Source organism: Lampetra planeri, chromosome 10, assembly GCF_965212315.1.
Source record: "Lampetra planeri chromosome 10, kcLamPlan1.2.h2, whole genome shotgun sequence".
In the NCBI taxonomy this organism is placed as follows: Eukaryota; Metazoa; Chordata; class Hyperoartia; order Petromyzontiformes; family Petromyzontidae; genus Lampetra; species Lampetra planeri.
The window spans coordinates 11,908,433-11,927,015 of record NC_136116.1 but is presented as its reverse complement, the minus strand read 5'-3'; the positions used below and the strand labels follow the sequence as shown (position 1 = coordinate 11,927,015).

Genomic DNA, 18,583 nt, shown 5'->3' with positions numbered 1-18,583 from the left:
TCTCCAGAGCTCTCTCGCGTAAAAAAAAAACAGTGGCGTGAGCGAGCAATTGCGGGGGGGGGGGGGGGGGGGGCTGCATCTTCACCACAACGCCGAGGCGAGCGTGGAAGGAGGTCGGGGGCACAAGGTTGACCCTGTTGAACGCGTCCGTTGGCAGGTACCTGTACTGGTCGGACTGGGGTGAGCACCCGCACATTGGACGCATGGGCATGGACGGCAGCAACCGCAGCGTGGTCATTGACACCAAGATCACGTGGCCCAACGGGCTGTCGCTGGACTACGTCAACAACCGCATCTACTGGGCGGACGCGCGCGAGGACTACATCCAGTTTGCGGATATGGACGGAGCCAACAGGCACACAGGTTGATGGCGCGCACCACGATTTAACACGGAGCGGACGGCAGTGTAACCTTAAGGGATCCAGTTATGAGTGCAAGCAGTCACGGTTAATTCACATTTGCTGCTGTTTTAAGTCAAGCCACCATGTTACGATGAACGGCTTTTAGAAAGTACGTTATATATGTACGTGTGTGCATATATAAAGAAGACATTTATTTATTCGTAGTACTCTCTACTCCTGTCAAGAATGAAATAATATCAACACCATGCAAGGCGAATGCAAATCACATTTTCTGTACCTCACCATCGATCTTATTTATTTATCTAATCTTGTCAGAAAACATGGAAAAAACAGTTTTTATCCTTTAAATTATTAAGCTTCCTCATTAATTTAATTGTGAAATTGTTTAATTAGCAGTACCTAAAGGTGTTTTATGATCTTCTTATCCTATGTCCCCCCCATGCATACGTTTAGAATCACCAAGTTAAATGAAATATGATTTCATTGTGCCAAATGTGGAAGCATAAAGGACTTGTTCAACATGCATGAATGTAGAACTATTGAAAAGCATGCATGGTTTTCGATTTTTTAAAATATACTTAATGAGTGACTGTTTTTTTTTCAAAGTATATGCAAGTGTACATTGGTGAGCTGCCTGTGCTATGAATCCCGCAACATGAGTTTGGTTCCTGGCCATGGCTAAAATCAGGGACCATTCCAATCTGCACCAGTCCTTTGCCTCCTCTAGCATGACACAGCCTTAAATGAGCCTTAAATGAGTACCTGGTATGATGGTGGTGCTAGCCACACCACCCGTTCATGTGCCGAGTTGGCCCTCATAGGTGCTCGTTACCAGACTATTTGGCTACTGGGGGGCGAGGATCCTTATCTGCGTGTCTCTGGGTGCGATCTGTGTGGCCTGTGCCCTTCCCCCTTTCCCCATCGCGTTTGGCACCTGCAGTTGTGAGCGAGGACATTCCGCATATCTTCGCGCTGTCCCTCTTCGAGGACCACGTCTACTGGACCGACTGGGAGACGAAGACGGTGAACCGAGCGCACAAGAGCACGGGCGCAGACCGGACGACGCTCATCAGCACGCTGCACAGGCCCATGGACCTGCATGTGTACCACCCCTTCCGGCAGCCTGACGGTATCAGCTTGCACTGCCGCTGATTATAACGCCCACGGCGGTCATCAACAATCGCCAACGAACAGCAGTCAATGCTAGAGCCATCTTCACGTTGCCCGTTAGTTTATCTTGCGGGTGTTTTATTGGCCAGGGCACTTGCACCATCATGTCATCGTTGTGCCTTTGGGTCACCGCAACATAATTTATATATTAATAATACAATTTTCAGTTGGGCTATGTAATGATTTGGCCAAATTTGCATTGCTAAAACCTCCACATTTTTAACGTGCAAATTATTGTTTCGGCTCACCGAATTCTGACTAAAAATGTAGCAATTGGATACGACATTTCACTTTAATCTGTGTCGAGCGCCATCAGGACAAGAACCAGAAAGGCAGAATAAAAAATCCAGGAAATAATAATTTGTTTGGCTGTCTTGTGGCCTATCCCCCAACCCCAATTACGAATCATAATATTGACTGAGGAACCCTGCATTCTTAACATAATGTGTATATTCACAGTGTGTCTCGGCTGCAATCAATCCTTTATTCAAGAAGGATAATGTTGAGATTGGATATGCGTATAGCAGATTTTAATCAATGTGATATTTATTGTGAAGAGACTGGAAAAAAAAATTGACATCAGAGAAGCTGCTGATATATGACTTAACTTTTGTGACTGCGGAAATTCATTCGAATAACTGCTGATATATATTAATCATAGTAAAAATAGTACAACAAACACTGCATGTTTTGAAAAACTACCTTTTTTATCTGGAGTATTCGAAAATGCCCATCACACAATCGGTGTTCACTGCAGCTATTTCCAGCTTATTGTCGAGGCGCCAAATCAGTGCCGCATGCTTTAGCTTGCTTGGATCACTTCCACATTGATTCCAAGCCCGTTTGGTTGCTTCTACTCTGTTTTATTAACACGCCCACTGTTTGTACTCCAGTTCCCAATCATCCGTGCAAAGTGAACAACGGAGGCTGCAGCAACCTGTGCCTGATCTCACCGGGCGGTCAGTACAAGTGTGCCTGCCCCACCAATTTCTACCTGGCCAGTGATGGGCGTACCTGCCTTTCGAACTGCACTGCAAGTCAGGTGAGTTTATAAGTGTTGTTTTATGCTTGTGTGTCCGTGTGTGTGTGTGGTGTTGGGAGGTATAGCAGTTAGCAGCACTGCACTACGAACGCGGCAACCCGGATTTGATTCCCGCTCACGGTCAACAACAGTGACAATTATTCTTGGGCCTCCCCTAAGTCGACTCATCCTCAAATGAGTACCTGATGTCATGTGTAAACATCGTCACTAGGGAGACAAAGGTGACTGGACATGGTCCTCGCCACCCACCCCCTCTATGAAGGCCGTGCCGGCCTTCATAGGTTTTCGCTAACAGCACTTTCCCCGACAGTCTGTTGAGGCTATACAGGGGATCTTTGAGTGCCCTGTGTGTGTATTTATTAGTTTACAGGTGTGTAGTATATCTTTGGGGATTGGTAGCATGGTGGATAGCATACCTTGTTATGAAATAAATGATCTGGGTTTAATTACAGACCATGCATCACCTTGTTTAATTGATATGCAAACATGGCTTGATTCAGCCTTAGGGTGACTTGGCAAAAATGTGTAACTTGTGTACCAGGAAAGATGCATTGCCAGAACTGGTGCTGGTCATAAAATAAGTTTATATCACATAATAAAACTGTTGGAATATGACACTTAATATGTATCACAGCCTATAATGACACTTTTAAATTTATACTCGAAATAAGAACATAAATAATTATATAACTGTAACTTATTGCAAGATTATAAATAACCTTAGAAAAGCTGCCGTATTTCATTCATGTCCATTTCTAGTTTCAAAGAAATCTATCTTTTTCTTTGGTTGAAAAAATAATCTCGGACTCGCCATGCTCGACGCTGTAAACCCTACGATGCATTCACGTTAACTTATACATCCTAGTACATTTGTACATGAGGCTCTGGACAGCCACAGAGTGTCCCAGCTATTTACTGTCACTGTAAAAGAGTGTCACGTGATACCTGCTTGGCCTTTCCCACGTAGTTCGTGTGCAAGAATGACAAGTGCATCCCCTTCTGGTGGAAGTGCGACACGGAGGATGACTGCGGAGACCGCTCGGATGAGCCAGCTGACTGCCGTAAGTGCGGCCTTCGGGCTGACAAGGTCTTGCCAGAATGACTTTGATCACATTGGGGCTGTTCCTGAACAGAGGCAGCCAAAGTTTATTGAGAATGAAATACTTGAATAAAATCGTACAAACTCAAAGTTGAGCTCATTTCTAAGCCCGGCATTTCTGTGTTCATGGTGCAATAAAAACGGTGGGATTGATTGTAGTTGCTGCATGTGTGCCTTTTGTGTGCACTTCTGTGACTTCCCTTACAGCTGATTTTAAGTGCCGCCCTGGCCAATTCCAGTGCAAGAACGGCATCTGCACCAATCCAGCCTTCATCTGCGATGGGGACAATGACTGCGGGGACGGCTCTGATGAAGCCAACTGTGGTAGGCGGCTTCACGTTGTTCTGAAGTATTACGCTGCATATCGCTCGTAAGTTACACCGCACGAGAATTGTACACGTTAGAATGCCAAGTGGTTGGTTGATGACATGCACTTGCGCGTGTGCGCGCGTGCGATTGTACAGATGTTCACGTCTGCCTGCCAAGCCAATTCAAGTGTCGCACCACCCATCGCTGCATCCCAGGCATCTTCCGCTGTAATGGCCAGGATAATTGCGGAGACGGCGAGGATGAGAAGGATTGCCGTATGTATTGCCGCACCCGCTGAGCGCACACAATAACACGAGGTCTTGGGCTTTCATTAAATATACGTCAAATTCAGCTCGTGATTTGAGGGTCATCCTATTTCAGAGGAACACTAATGCTTTGTGAGATGTACCAACAATGCTGTTTAATGACACGTTTTCCTTTCAATCACTCTGACACAGTCGGTATGCAAAGCCTAATCTACAATTTTAATATGGCCAGAAGCCAAATACAATAACTTAATAATCTCATGATATACCCTGTTTGTCACTTGTCATTTACCAATCAGGACACTCTGCAGGTTCAATACATGGGCTCCCGACCCTGACGAGGGCACATGAAAGGGACCTCTGGAGTAATGATCAATTTGAGGAGAATTCAAGTTTTGAATTTAGAGCACAATTTTGTACGCTTGCCCATTAACACTTTCCACAAAGCAAACCGCATGTCAATGTCCTGCAACATTATCTGGCAGTGGCTGCCTCCAGCTCTAGGAGTAGACAGCTTGGAAACCTTCTAAATAACAGCCTCATTGACAAAATGCGAGCTACCAAGTTGTGCTGTTGAATAAGACGAGGCTGACCGGGCTTGGCACGGACTCCGTCGTGCAGATCAAAGAGTTGAGTGCAACAGCACTGTTTGATTTTGGTTTTGGATGTCTTTGTCTGTTTAGCAGAGGTCACGTGCGCCCCTAACCAGTTCCAGTGTTCGTCGACCAAGCGATGCATCCCGCGCGTGTGGGTGTGCGACCGTGACAACGACTGCGGGGATGGCTCTGATGAGCCTGCCAACTGCAGTAAGCGCAATGTGTTGCTCAGCTGCTGTGTAACCGACAGAGAACAGACTGGGATGCCCTCAAATGCCTTCCACTGTCTTGGTCAACATAGCTCTTTTGACCAACACAAACAGTTTTTTTGCTCATTAATATTGTCGTTTTTATACATCTGTGTTGACTCTTCTTATTCTTTACATAGCTATCCCTTGCGTGTAGGGGGACAGTCGTGCAGAGATGAGCTTTTATACAGGCACGATGTGCCCCACCAATCGCGTATCTCCCCTGGGACCCCCCTTCCCATGAGTTACTGCAGAGGGAGCTCAGCCTCTGGAGTAGCTTTTGATTTGAAATACATTTTTCTAGCTCTTTGAACCAAACCTCAGATGTTTGTATTCTTGGAATTGAGGACGGATGAATCCATTGTAATTTAACAATGTTTTGAAGTGTATTGCCTTGGAATGATCATTTTCTGCTGAGAGAGATGACAAGCTAGTAATGGATGGGATTCAGGTTTGCTGGTCACTTGAGTGGGTAATAGCAAATCAAACCTGCCCCATCTGAAAATATTATCTTTGAGGTGTTGCCTGAGTATGTCAACGTGGGCAATTGATAGCCTGAGCCACATTTCCTTCGTATCCATTTAAACCAAGGAATCATGGTCATTATTCGGAACGGGTGTGTATTTGTAATATCAATTTTTGTATGGTATTGCTCCTCTGCAAATACCATTTTTTCTTTTCCGTGCTCTCACCTGCCGTCCTCCAATCTCGCCCATGCCGCCGTGCGCCGCATGCCAACAGCCCAGATGACGTGCGGCCAGGAGGAGTTCCGCTGCAAGGGCACAGGACGCTGCATCCCGTCCCGGTGGAAGTGCGACGGGGACGACGACTGCGGCGACACGTCGGACGAGCCCAAGGAGGAGTGCGGTGAGTGTCGGCACGCGAGAGAGCGACGGACAAGACTCTGCGCTCATGAGCGGACGAGCGCTTCAACACCCTGTGGGCACGTGCGCACGTTTTGTAGGCCCTCTCTCGTGGGATGCTCCACCTGTGGAATTGAGAAAAGCTGTCTGCTTGGGGGTTGTTTTTCAAACAATTTCGATTTTTTTGTTAAATAGTTTGAAAGGTTTAAGGACAGCCACTTAGGCAATAACAATTGTAGATTCTCTATTCAATCCAACAGGACTGTTTTAGTATTTTCTATTTTAGTTTCATATCTAGTGTGTATTGCATTGACTAGTTTTCTTTCAATGCTTTCAGATTCGATGCCTTTTCCCTTGTGCATAATGCCTGCTCTATTCCATATTCGTACCCCTGTAAAGTTTATCCTTGCTTTATAAATGACGTTGGTGTTGCCGATAACAAAAGTGACAGACAGACATGGAGAGGATGTGAAGTACGTGGAGGAGAACAGTAGCCAACGTGTGCGAAAGAGGAACTTGCACTTCGGCAACCCAGTGGTGGAACTCATATTTCCGTGTTCCCTTGATCGCGTGCAGAGGACAGAACCTGTGAGCCGTACCAGTTCCGCTGCAAGAACAACCGTTGTGTGCCGGGGCGCTGGCAGTGTGACTACGACAACGACTGTGGAGACAACTCTGACGAGGAGGGCTGTAGTAAGTATCATGGACGGTGCCATTCCCCCACTGCAGACTTGGGAAAACTCCCCAAGTTTTCCGCGGCACATTTTGTTAAACGAGCGGAACACCGCTGTGATATAACCTATGTTCCGGACGTATGCACGTGTACATCAGTCGGTCAACCCACAGCACCCGGGTTTGTCCCGTGAACTGCTGCCAAGCGAGCCTTTCAACACTTCACGTGGCGTCACAGCGCGCCGAGATAGGCACAATGGCAACGGTGACGTCACCACCACTTAGTGGCGGCTGCTGCTGTTGTTGTTTCTGCATGTGTGTAGCCAGTTGTGTCAATCCACTGGTGGATTTGGGCCTCCCGATGCCTTGCCGGGGGCGTGTGAGGGATATTTGACCAGGCTTCACTACGCTGGTCGGTGTGGGTTGGTGAAAGTTAGTGGAGTGCAGAACAGCAGTGGGTTTTTCTGCACTGCCCACTATTCCAAACCCACCGCCAACTGCACATCTGTTTTGTGTGCTTTGTGGTCACCCCATATAAGTCTCTGTGGAGGCTCGATCCTGCTTGGCTTCAGTTACCTGATGGATTGGGTGCATTCCAGGTGAATTTGATCATCCTCACTCAAAATCAACCGGGATTTGTTTGCAATATTTAGGTGGGAAAAGCAGATGGAACATAACTATTTTTGGAAACAACCGCTGCATGGCGTGTTATTTGAGGGAGGGGTGATATTTTCGAGCAAAATATGCAGTTGCTCTGAAATGTTCAATGGGTCATTAACCTGCATGCATCATTGCACAAGTTGAGCTGAATATACTTATTTATGCATTTCTTTCCGCCTTGTAAGATGTCTCGTGCCATCTCCATTGTGCGCCTGACATTAATTAAACTTCTATTGATTAATATCTTTCATTGTAATCAACTCTTATTCAAGGCATCTCATTGTCATTCAGTCCTGTTCTCTTTTGCCATGGTCATATAATCATCGTTTGGAAATGTTCAATCACGTTACCATTGTTGTCCAGTATTCAACATGTCTCACGTTATCCCATGTCTCCATGTCCCATTTTACTTTTTTTCGCTTTGTTTTATTTTGCTTCTTGCATCACACTGCCCTAGTGATGGGTGACACATTTTCAAAGGTAGGTGACTGTGCATGTAATATGCTCTCAAACTTCCATTTGCACTTGCCTGCCATGGCCATCAAGTGCCACCTTCTTATAGAATATGTCTCCAAAATCCAGGATTATCAATTGAGTTATTTGCATAGTCCGTAGGGGACTGAGGTATGCTGCCATGGTATCATTGTTAGGACACATTGGACTTGTCATCCAGACGTCACCAGTTAGATCTCTCGGCACGACAGCTGAAATGTGGGCAAGTTTCTTAAATCTCCCCCGCCTCTGTCTACCCAGTTGTATAAATGGGTACACCACAGTCAGCAGGGTTGTGTGTGGTGAGGTAAAGTGTGGGTACTCCATCTTCCAAGATGTCTGGTTGGTGTGGAAGAGCAGGCAAAAACATTATTTAGGGAAGCTCTAGAGCTTCGTCTAGTACAGATCATTCTGCCAGCAGAGGCAAACAATTTCAGGGCTGTGCCATTTTATGGGAGTACAAGTATCATTAGGGGTTGATAACTCTTAAGTCTCAATGGATCCTAAAATGTACCATAGGGTTTGCAAAGGCAATGGAGGATGTACAATATGACCCGTACACCAGAACTCATTCCTTATCCATTTCTTCATCTGGGAGTAAGTGCTATAGTCATTTGTTCTGTTACTTCTACATTAAAACCTACGCTACACTGATCACAATCAAGGGGCTGGATCTTAACGTTTTATTTCATGGCAGCTGTTAAGGGTCCTCGGTGCAGAAAGAAAGATGAAGAAGCCCTGTTTTAATCCTTGTAGATTTGTATAGCTGAGATTCGAAGCCAGAGCTCTACTCTAATGAGGTGGAATTGTTTTAAATATTCAAATAAGGCATGTAATGTTGATGATATTTGTTTTTCAATAATGCTTTTCTTCACATCGATGTATTCCTCTTAATATTGGCTATTAGATTACACTCATGTGATGTAATTTTTCTGTGTTTGTAAGTAAATTTATAATGAATCTTCGTTATGAGTAAATTAATGCGCAGGGACTCCTCAACTTACAAAATTCGACTTACGAACTTTCAAAGATACGAACAAACCTGTCCGTATGTCCAGTTACCTGTTCGGACCGAGAGTTGTAAGTTCAACCGCCGCGCAATAAATGGCGGTGATGACATCTACATCTGCAGATCATGAAGAACCAGTAGCAACTACATCTTCAGGAGATTATACAACTTTTAAAGCCATTTCCCGTTTAGTGTAAATGCTGTACAACATGTTTGGAATCGACAGGAGTAAAGTTGGACTTACGAACAGACCTGGAACATAACTTGTTTGTAAGTAGAGGAGTCCCTGTATTGTGCTTAGTTTGAGGCCTGTGATATTTCCAAACACTGCTTTCCAAAAAATACACCAACACTAATAGTAAAATAAATTCTAATGGTATATCTCAACTGAGTAGTCAATATGGTCAAGCCTTCAGTAAAAATAACAACCCAGAAACAATCTGGAACTTGCTAGTTTGAACACCTGCAGTGCATACACATATATACTTATTTAAGCAGAACACCTCTTGGCTTTCCAGACCAATATTTATTCGGTAGCATTCGTTTTTTAGCAAGAAAACACTGGACTGGTTTCAACCTTGTGGGTCTCGTCAGCAGAGTCAGAAATGTTAGTCAAGAGCCGCTGGGTGACCAGGACCACTGCCTAAACTATGGAGTCCGGTTAAATGCAAAAAAAATAATTTCGTATAAAAACTCACTATACATTGCTGTGGCGCATTATTGGTAAGGTGGAGAATTATGGGTAAAAGTATACGTAAGCATTACCCATAATGCTTCACTTCAATGCATGGCGAGTGTCTGTAATCTATGTAGTGCACACGGGTTAACGGAGCTTGTATTTCTCAGTTGTTGGGCTAAAGTCGAAGCCTCACGGGTTTTCTGTGTCCTGCCCACACAGCTCCGCGGCCGTGCTCTGAGAGCGAGTTCTCGTGCGCGAACGGACGCTGCATCGCTGGCCGCTGGCGTTGCGATGGTGACCACGACTGCTCCGATGGCTCCGACGAGGTTTGTGAATGTGTCTCGCGGATCATAACTGATCACGGCAACAAAGAATATAACGACGCAATGTTCGATCGACAAGTACGAAGGAGACATGACAGTGATACTCTGCGCTGCTCCTGATGCGGCTATCTGGCTTGACCACCGGATTGTGAAATTGTAGTTGTGGCTCTGCATCTATATCAGCCGTACGAAAGAATAAGAAAGCGATAAATTACCTTACTTGTGTTGATTACAACGGTGCGCATATATACATGCCCGTATGTACGTATGCAATGCACACACCAATATGCTTGCATTTGTGCGTATTTGTGCGATTTACCATTTGATCTCATCCACGATTTTTTTCAAACACTATACTGCAGGGTTAAACACTTCTGCTTCAATCCTAGGTACTGCTTAACTTTGGAATTCCCCTCCCATCATCTTTTTCCTGAGTTCTTAAAACATGTTCAATTCAAGAAACCGGCTCACTCATACATTATACCTCAAATAGTGCTGTTTGTTGCTTGTCACTGGGCATTCATGGCCCTTAAGGCCTGTCCTCAGCAACTGTGATATGAATAACATGCAAAACCCCACACACATGCTTAATATATACCAATACCAAAACCCGCCATTCGCCACGAAGTGATGGTGACGTCACCACGGCACCTGTGCCAGGCCAGGTGCACTTTAATATATATACACACACACACACGCGCGCATCTGCGTGCATATACCACACTCGTACATATGCCCAGCACGTGCACACTTGGATACCGCTGTCTTTGTTGGATACCACTAACAGGCTTTCTGTCCCTGTTGGCTCTGCAGAAAGACTGCTCTCCCCGTTGCGACCACGATCAATTCCAGTGCCGTAATGGGCACTGCATCCCTCAGCGCTGGCGCTGCGATGCCGACATCGACTGCATCGATGGCAGCGACGAGGATAACTGCGCCGCAAGTAATCACGGAGGGCGCTGCACGGCACTCCACGGCACTCGCATCCGACACGCTGCGTCGCACAGACCCCCTCCCCTGCACTCGTGGTCTTTGCTGCAAAACGCAGCACGTGGGCCACATCGCATGGCAGGCGTCGCGCCACGAGTGCGGTGGCACACCGAATACATGCTGCTGTAGTCCAGCTCTGTAGGTGGGAGTAGTGGATCATAGCAGAGAGCGTCGTGAGACACTGACGGCACAACCTACGGATCGGTGAGATGGCACGTTGAAGACGACATCGAGTAGGTCGCCGGCCTGTCTGTGAATATTTTTGTTGGTTCGAATATCTTAGTCCTCTGTGTAGGTTTACTCCAGGCTTACACACAAAATATCTGGAAAAGAATTGACAATTATCCCCAAATACAATATGGTGGCTCATTGAGGCTTTCTGCTTAAAAAAAAGACTCGCTTTAATTATTGTTTTTGCATGTTACTATGGACACATCACACCCCCCCCGTAGTCTTCAGAGCATGCCACAACAAATTTCACCCTGCATAATGTCTCTCCACTCATGGATCTGCTTGAGTTTAATGGAGGATTGCCCATCTTGGGCTCTGATTTTAGATAACTTACGACTGTCATGGGTGTCCAATCAAGGAAGGAATGTGTCTCTGCCACTGGGAAATGCCACTCGACCTCAAACGTTTTCAAAACAGGACATTTTTGACTCGTGTCCAGAAATGCAATACTCCAAACACATTGAAACCCACATTTTTCAACAGAAGCAATGCCCAGTAAAGAAGTGTAATTAAACATAAATGTTACGTTATAAATACTCCAGCTAAAAATGTATTAATGCACAATCACAGTGCTGTGTATATAATACCAACTAGCATAACACGTTCACATGTGTATAGTTGTATCAACACGTTAATACAAAAGTGTTGCCCCATTATTGGTGTCTTGTTTTGATTGGTTTGAGACTTTTTTTATAAAGAGTAAATGAAATTAAGGTAACTGACGCTGTTTACCAACTCATATATGATGTCAATTAATTAACAGATTTCACAACATAGGGAGACAAATAGGTTACAACATTTCAGTAACCACAAGTAAGTACATGTGAACATCGGAGTCAGCTAGAGGAGATGTATAGGATTAGAGTCAAGGCAGGATGTATATTAGGGGACATGACCACCTGTTAACACTGCAGTAGTTGATATCTAATCTGCTCCTTTTGACATGTTACACATTTCACTTTAAATAAAGGAAAACCGTTTCACAGTCGGCACACACTCCCCGGCTTAATGCATGAAACATCGGAATAAGCTGGTGCAACATTTTGTTGGCAGCCCTAAATCAGAGGTGGAAATTCCACATTCCTTTTGCAGATGCCACTCTTTACATAAGACCACCCCTCTTGTACATATTTATTATTGACTGTTTATCATTATAAGTATTTAATTCATCGAATGACCACTGGCTGTATGTGTGTATTTAGAACTTTTTTCGCACCATACGTAGCCAACCGTGCTAATCGGAGATGCCGCTGTGCGCGAGCACCGGGTAAAGCGGTACTGTGCTCTTAGTTGTGTGGCTCTTTCTCTGTCCCAGTCGTGCGGACCTGCCCTCACCACGAGTTCCAGTGCAACAACACACTGTGCAAGCCTTTGTCCTGGAAATGCGATGGCGAGGACGACTGTGGTGACAATTCGGATGAGACCCCGGAGATGTGCTGTGAGTGTCTACCCCCACGAATTGAGAGGGCACCAGATGCACGCACGTTTTCAATCGGCGACCTTTGTTGTTCGCGAGTCAACGTGGGAAGTGTTCCCTGGGTCACTCGTACATGCACGTGGGCAGAGTGCACACCGTCATCATCATTCACATCGTCATCATCATTTACATCGTCATCATAATTCACATCGTCATCATCATTCACATCGTCATCATCATTTATGGCCCACTGGCAATGATATACAAATGTTACATTTCTGTGGCAGGGGCAATCACTCCACAGGAGAATCTCTTCTCACCTCACAACATTGCGATTCGTATTGTATTCTGGAGTGATTAATGTGTTTGAGGCATCCCTTTACATAAGACGTGTAACTGTTGTGATCAGGATTTGAATTTGGCAAATTGCCTGCAGTTGAACAGAGTTGCACCCTTTCACCACAGCGCCATCTAGCTGGTTTAGTGGTGTAAATGTTTGCTATACTGTACCGTATACCATCTTTCATGATGATCTGTAATATTAACTAGGGTTGGTTGCATTCACTAGCGTTAAGATACACGCACGATCTCTGCTGGATAGAATGCGTTCGTGTTTTTCCACATGTATCCAAAATTGGGCATCCTTCATAAAACAGATGTGAAATCAAATGAACTTCAGACATTCGCTCCCAATTCCAAATGTTTTTTTAAAATGATGTCGGTTCATGTGCATTGCACATGCTCTTTGGCGTGCGCACAGATGGTGTTTTGCCACGCACGTGTATGAGTCTGGGTTATTTGTTTGGTTAATATATGCATGTATTGTTTTTAAATAAACTAGATAAAACTGTTGACACGTTGATGTGAAATGTCTGCTCCAGTGAAGTTCCAGTGTCCACCAGGAAGACAGTTTCGATGCAGGAACAACAGAGTGTGCTTCTGGGCCGGACGGCAATGCGATGGCGTTGACAACTGTGGGGACGGTTCGGATGAAGAGAACTGCGGTAAAGCAAACTGAATAGATAGATCGCTGGCAACACACAAACACACACAAGTGCTATGGAAAAAAATGCATAAGAAAAAACCTAATGCCTCTGATGAGCCCAATTAATCATTCCAACCTGGCATTTAAATTTACCTTAATTTTTCGTCCATCATTGAAAGTTCATATGCAATTGAAGTAATTGAGGAATTTGTTTTTGTATTGTTTTAAAGAGTATATATATATCACGTATCCTAAATGTTTATAATGTTATTAAATAAATGGAAATATTTATTGTATAAATGGTACACTTTAATCAGGTTTCATTAGCTATTTATATATTTAATAACTTCGTTTTAACTGCTTAATTTTTTTGTATATTAATTGCGTTATCTCATGAGATGGAATGTTTAATTCATAAATGTCATAGCCAGCATCGCACTCTTTCTGAAGTCCCTTTCATAAGTCTCTTTAGCCTCACAAAGAGTATTGTTTCATATTGCCTGCAACAATGTTCGTTACACATTAAACAAGTGGAAATTATTAGTTAAGTAAAACATGAATTATGGGTGACTAGAAATGAAACAAACACAGTACATTTAAGAATCAGATTTCATTACTGGTGGATCCCCTGGATTCAAGGCGAGCATCTTAATGCCCCATAAAGTTATAAATGAGCCAGACATAGACATGTATTTGATCATATCTGCACATTGATTTCATGCTAAATTACATACATTTTAATACATGAAAGTCCATTTGATTTTACAATGGTATTTTCAAAAGCAGCATATGATAATACTGCTTCTGCAAATCCCTGTGTCACCGTGAGTATTATCACCGATCTTAAAATGTTTGGATTGGTGACGACCGTGCACAACTACACGTGTAATAATCATTGTGGGCAGTAGAGGGCAGTGAAGCAAAAGCCCCAATCTTGCTCTGCGCTCCACCCACCTTAAAACCCACACTGAGCAGCAATTCGAAGTACGATGAATTATCTCATGGCCTGCAAGTCACGGAGAGGCCCTCGTCTAGCGGTGGATTCACAACGGGGCTGCGCATGTTACATGAGCATCGGTTTGGTGCATTTGGGCCACCGCGCTAATATTGTTCTTTGGCTTGCAGAGAAGCCGAGCCCAAAGCCACGCATTTGCAACAGCAGTGAGTTTAAGTGCGGCGGCACAGAGAGGAAGTGCATCAGCACTCAGCTCGTGTGCAACCGTTTTGACGACTGTGGCGATGGTGGCTCCGATGAGGTGGCCTGTGGAGGAGGTGAGTCGTCGCGTAAAGCTTTTGAGCCGCCACCTTTTGTCGTCGGGTGTTTGTACGCCACTCCGTCGCGTGCCAGTATGTTGCATCTCACTCCTGCAAGTGTGTTCCATCCCATTAGCTGAAGCTTTCAAGCTTTGAAACATTACAGTTTTCATCCCTACTACTACTGAGCCTTATCATTTTCACATCTAGCTCCCTGAATTCAAGCATGAAATGTTATAATAACTAGTCAGCTCTGTAATGAGTTTTGTTATGGGTTTTTTTTACCTACGGTGAGAAAATAACTTCATAAAATTGCAATGGAAGTGATAAAAGATGGATTTTTTATTCATGATTTGTCAAATGTTTAGTTTTTGTTGCATATTATTAATTCACTTTGTTTATTGAATGATAAACATTAATAGCAACAACATTATTGTGGATGGGTAGTTTCAAAAGACTGTGTAATGCTGCTCTCATGTGGAAAAACGGAGACAACCGTTCCGACATATGTAGGGGCACTCCACGCACGTGATAGCCCACTGTTTGAACAATTATTTTACACCCTTACAAAATAAACAATATAGATAACGCTGTGGCCTTATCAGTACCGTGATATGGCATTCGCAGAATCGTTATCAGAGTTGAGAACTAATCTTTGTTCACAAGCAGCCACCCCTACATACCTAACTATGCAAACTTTCAGCTGAACATCTCAAAAGTCTTTGTAATAAATAAATTAAGTGTATCACATGGAAAGTCCCACTTTATGTTCAATTGTAATTTTATCACCAACATCTGCCAAGGCTGTGCAATAATGAGTTTGTAACAAAATAGGACAATTTTTGCAATTTTTTGACATTCAGAAAAAAATGTTACCCTTCAAACTGCGTTTCATTTGAGTTATTGGCAATATCATGTGCTCGCATGGGGTGAATTTGGAAGATGTGCATGTAGAATGGCGAGTCACAGCATCCCCCATTGGTACAGCTCTTTCACATTAATTTAATTTGAGTATTATAGTGCTAAAACTTGATTTGAAGTTTTCGTGACTGCAGGAATTTCGCTTTGGTTCTTTCGGTAAAGTCACGTAGAATGAAAATAAATTCGATAATAGAATACGACGTTTCGATTGCAACACAAGCAATCGTCATCAGGTAGAACTAAATTTGAGAGAGAGACAAAACACAGACACGGAGACACACAGACAGACACACAAGCAGAGAGAGACAACACAGACACACAGAGAGAGACACACAACATAGGCACACAGAGACGCAATGCCTCTGTGTCGTGGCCTTAAATAGAGAGAGGGGTGGGGCAGACAGAGAGGTGGATTTCCACACAGCTCTCTCATTGACATGCTAATTTCTCTGCTCCAGCAGACCCACCTCTCTCTCTCTGCCCCCCCTCTCTCTCTATTTAAGGCCACGACACAGAGGCATTGGGTCTCTGTGTGTCTATGTTGTGTGTCTCTTTCTGTGTGTCTCTGTGTTGCTGCTGAAGCGTAATGATGTACTGGAGATTAACTTTGCCATGAGGTTCATTTCAATAATAATGAAAATAATAAACTTTGTTTTCTGTATTGCGCAATTTTCACAAGGCTTCAAATGCTTTACATTGAGCATGACATGATTTAAAAGGGTAACAGACAAAAGTTTAACATTCACCAGCATGTGACATTGCATGTGTTTTGTGGGAAGGATATTGGCACAAATCATCTGTTTTTAGAGGATGTTGCTCTTAACCTCTGTACCTTTCAGTTGTTTATGACACTTGGGGTTCATAACTCGTTGTTTTCTTTTTATATATCTGGGTAGTGGTGATTTGTATTGCCTTGTTGGGATCCATTGGTCATGTTAACCTAAGGAGCAATCGGCCATGTGGGATGAAGAAAACAATTCAAAACATTTGTCAATAACACTGTGGCCTTACAACTAAACATCTGAAATAGGCTACATTTTGGGTAATGGCCCTTCTTCATAGCACATGCAAAAGGGCACAACTATTTCTAGATTTGAAATTTTCGTGACTGCATGGATTCATACTCTTTGGTTGTTTCGGTAAAGTCACGTGTAAAAAAAATGAATTTTTTTTTACCTACGTGACTTTACCGAAAAAACCAAAGGGCACAACTATTGTCTATTATATATATTCCCTTTTAAGGCCACAGTGTGGAAATGTTGTTATCTGTGCTTGTGCACCACTGCCAATGCAGTATCATGAAGTAATGTATTTATATTATATTGGAACACCTTCAGATTGGATATCTGCACTGCAAAGGACAATTGCAATAACACCGTTCTGCGAATATTTATTTAACCGACGTAAAATGTTTCAAGTTGTCCTGGTACAATATTTGACTGCAGTAATGGAAAGCATATCCTTTAGAACAGCAGTTGTTCAGATGTATAACCAGTACAGGGTTATGGTATGTGACCAATGGTAATAGAGAATGAAAGTGTAATTTGCTTTCAAGTAATTTCCTGCTATGTTTACAAATAAAAACAAGTTTTACTCCAGCAATGCTCTTTTTTATTTTGTAACAGTGGGTCTTGGAACCTGGCTTAGCATATGTTAACCAATTTAACATTGCAGAATAAATACATTCCTCACTTGTGTTGGCAATAATTTAAAAGCTTACCTTTTTTTTGCGAAGTTTTTTCCACCCTCTATTTTGTAAAAGTACAGTGTGTATGTGCTTATCGTGGCAGTATGTTTTATTGTTTTAACTGCAGGCAGTCGAGCATTGACGTGACTGTGTATGTGTGTTGCTGGCTCGTGGCGTGCGTGCCGTGTTAGACCAATTTGTCAACGAGTGCCATCGTCCGTTGAACCCGTGCGGCGATGATGCGATCTGTCACGACACCTTACGAGGATACTACTGCGAGTGTAAACCTGGCTTCCAGCGCAAAGCCACCACCTCCATATGTGAAGGTACGAAGCTCGAGTCTCGAGACACATTTTTAAGAGGGTCCCGCTTTGGGATGATTGACCAATCGCTTGTTTAATGAGTGTTTGACGTACGCGAGGAAGACAGTACCCAGAGATAACCTGCACATGTGAACAGACGGCTCGGTATTATCATCTCCTGGCCACCTTGTAGCCCCATGACCTACTGTAAATCAGCACTCGCTGGTGACCACCCATACAAGCACTAACCAGTCCCGCTTATCTTCCAAATTCTGATGAGATCGGGCATATTTATGGTGATTTGGGCAATGATTGCTGCATCCCGTAAACATTGCATACTCGACATATCTGGCCAAACGATGATATAATTGTCACTCAAGAATGGCAAGATTGTAAATTCGATCCCCACTGGGGGCAGACGCTACCCATCATTCATGTGGTGTGCATGAAATGAGCTCTGCTTGTTAGAGTAAGACTGGTGCCTGTCACAGGAATGTGACACTTCCACTCTGAGGTCAGGACTGTCATCTGACACGAATGCTACTCCTCGCTCGTGTGAGCATTGAGTCACTTATGTACATGTATGTATGGATATAAATGCCATTTTATGTCTTTACTCCAGCATGTCCATTAATGCAGTAATCCTTTAGTGTTATCCTGTCGTCATAGGAATAATAATAAAAAACTTGCCAGGTCATGCTGACCAATCCTCATTTTTGGATTAGCAGTTTGTATTATAAGCTGCGAAGGGAACATTAATGGCACCGCATTACACAAATTACATTGGAACTTAATGGAAAATGTCCTATCATTCATCAAGTCGCTTTGGATTGACATAATGTTGAAACATAAACAACACACAATTTGGTTAATTTTCCAGGAACATCCATTGCACAACATCAGAGATAATTCAAGTAAAGTTGAACGCGTAACACAATGTATGCATCTATACACGTTAACCTTTGCATGACTTGCATGCACTGTGTACTGCATCAAATGGCAACAT

General features: G+C 43.7%; 1 protein-coding gene across 3 annotated transcripts in view; it reads left to right on the top strand.

Moving 5' to 3' along the window:
• The window catches only part of LRP1 (LDL receptor related protein 1), a 263,658-nt gene that overhangs the window by 222,923 nt on the left and 22,152 nt on the right, over positions 1 to 18,583 (top strand). For 2 of the 3 annotated variants that reach the window (XM_078598337.1, XM_078598336.1), the window contains exons 61-75: positions 158 to 363; positions 1,303 to 1,491; positions 2,426 to 2,574; positions 3,542 to 3,635; positions 3,881 to 3,997; positions 4,138 to 4,257; positions 4,932 to 5,054; positions 5,834 to 5,959; positions 6,532 to 6,648; positions 9,687 to 9,793; positions 10,604 to 10,733; positions 12,327 to 12,449; positions 13,310 to 13,432; positions 14,539 to 14,685; positions 17,467 to 17,601. In XM_078598337.1, coding sequence (XP_078454463.1) covers positions 158 to 363; positions 1,303 to 1,491; positions 2,426 to 2,574; positions 3,542 to 3,635; positions 3,881 to 3,997; positions 4,138 to 4,257; positions 4,932 to 5,054; positions 5,834 to 5,959; positions 6,532 to 6,648; positions 9,687 to 9,793; positions 10,604 to 10,733; positions 12,327 to 12,449; positions 13,310 to 13,432; positions 14,539 to 14,685; positions 17,467 to 17,601 — 2,006 coding nt within the window. The remainder of the gene's footprint in view (positions 1 to 157; positions 364 to 1,302; positions 1,492 to 2,425; positions 2,575 to 3,541; positions 3,636 to 3,880; positions 3,998 to 4,137; positions 4,258 to 4,931; positions 5,055 to 5,833; positions 5,960 to 6,531; positions 6,649 to 9,686; positions 9,794 to 10,603; positions 10,734 to 12,326; positions 12,450 to 13,309; positions 13,433 to 14,538; positions 14,686 to 17,466; positions 17,602 to 18,583) is intronic. The other variant, XM_078598338.1, reaches the window with a different exon arrangement.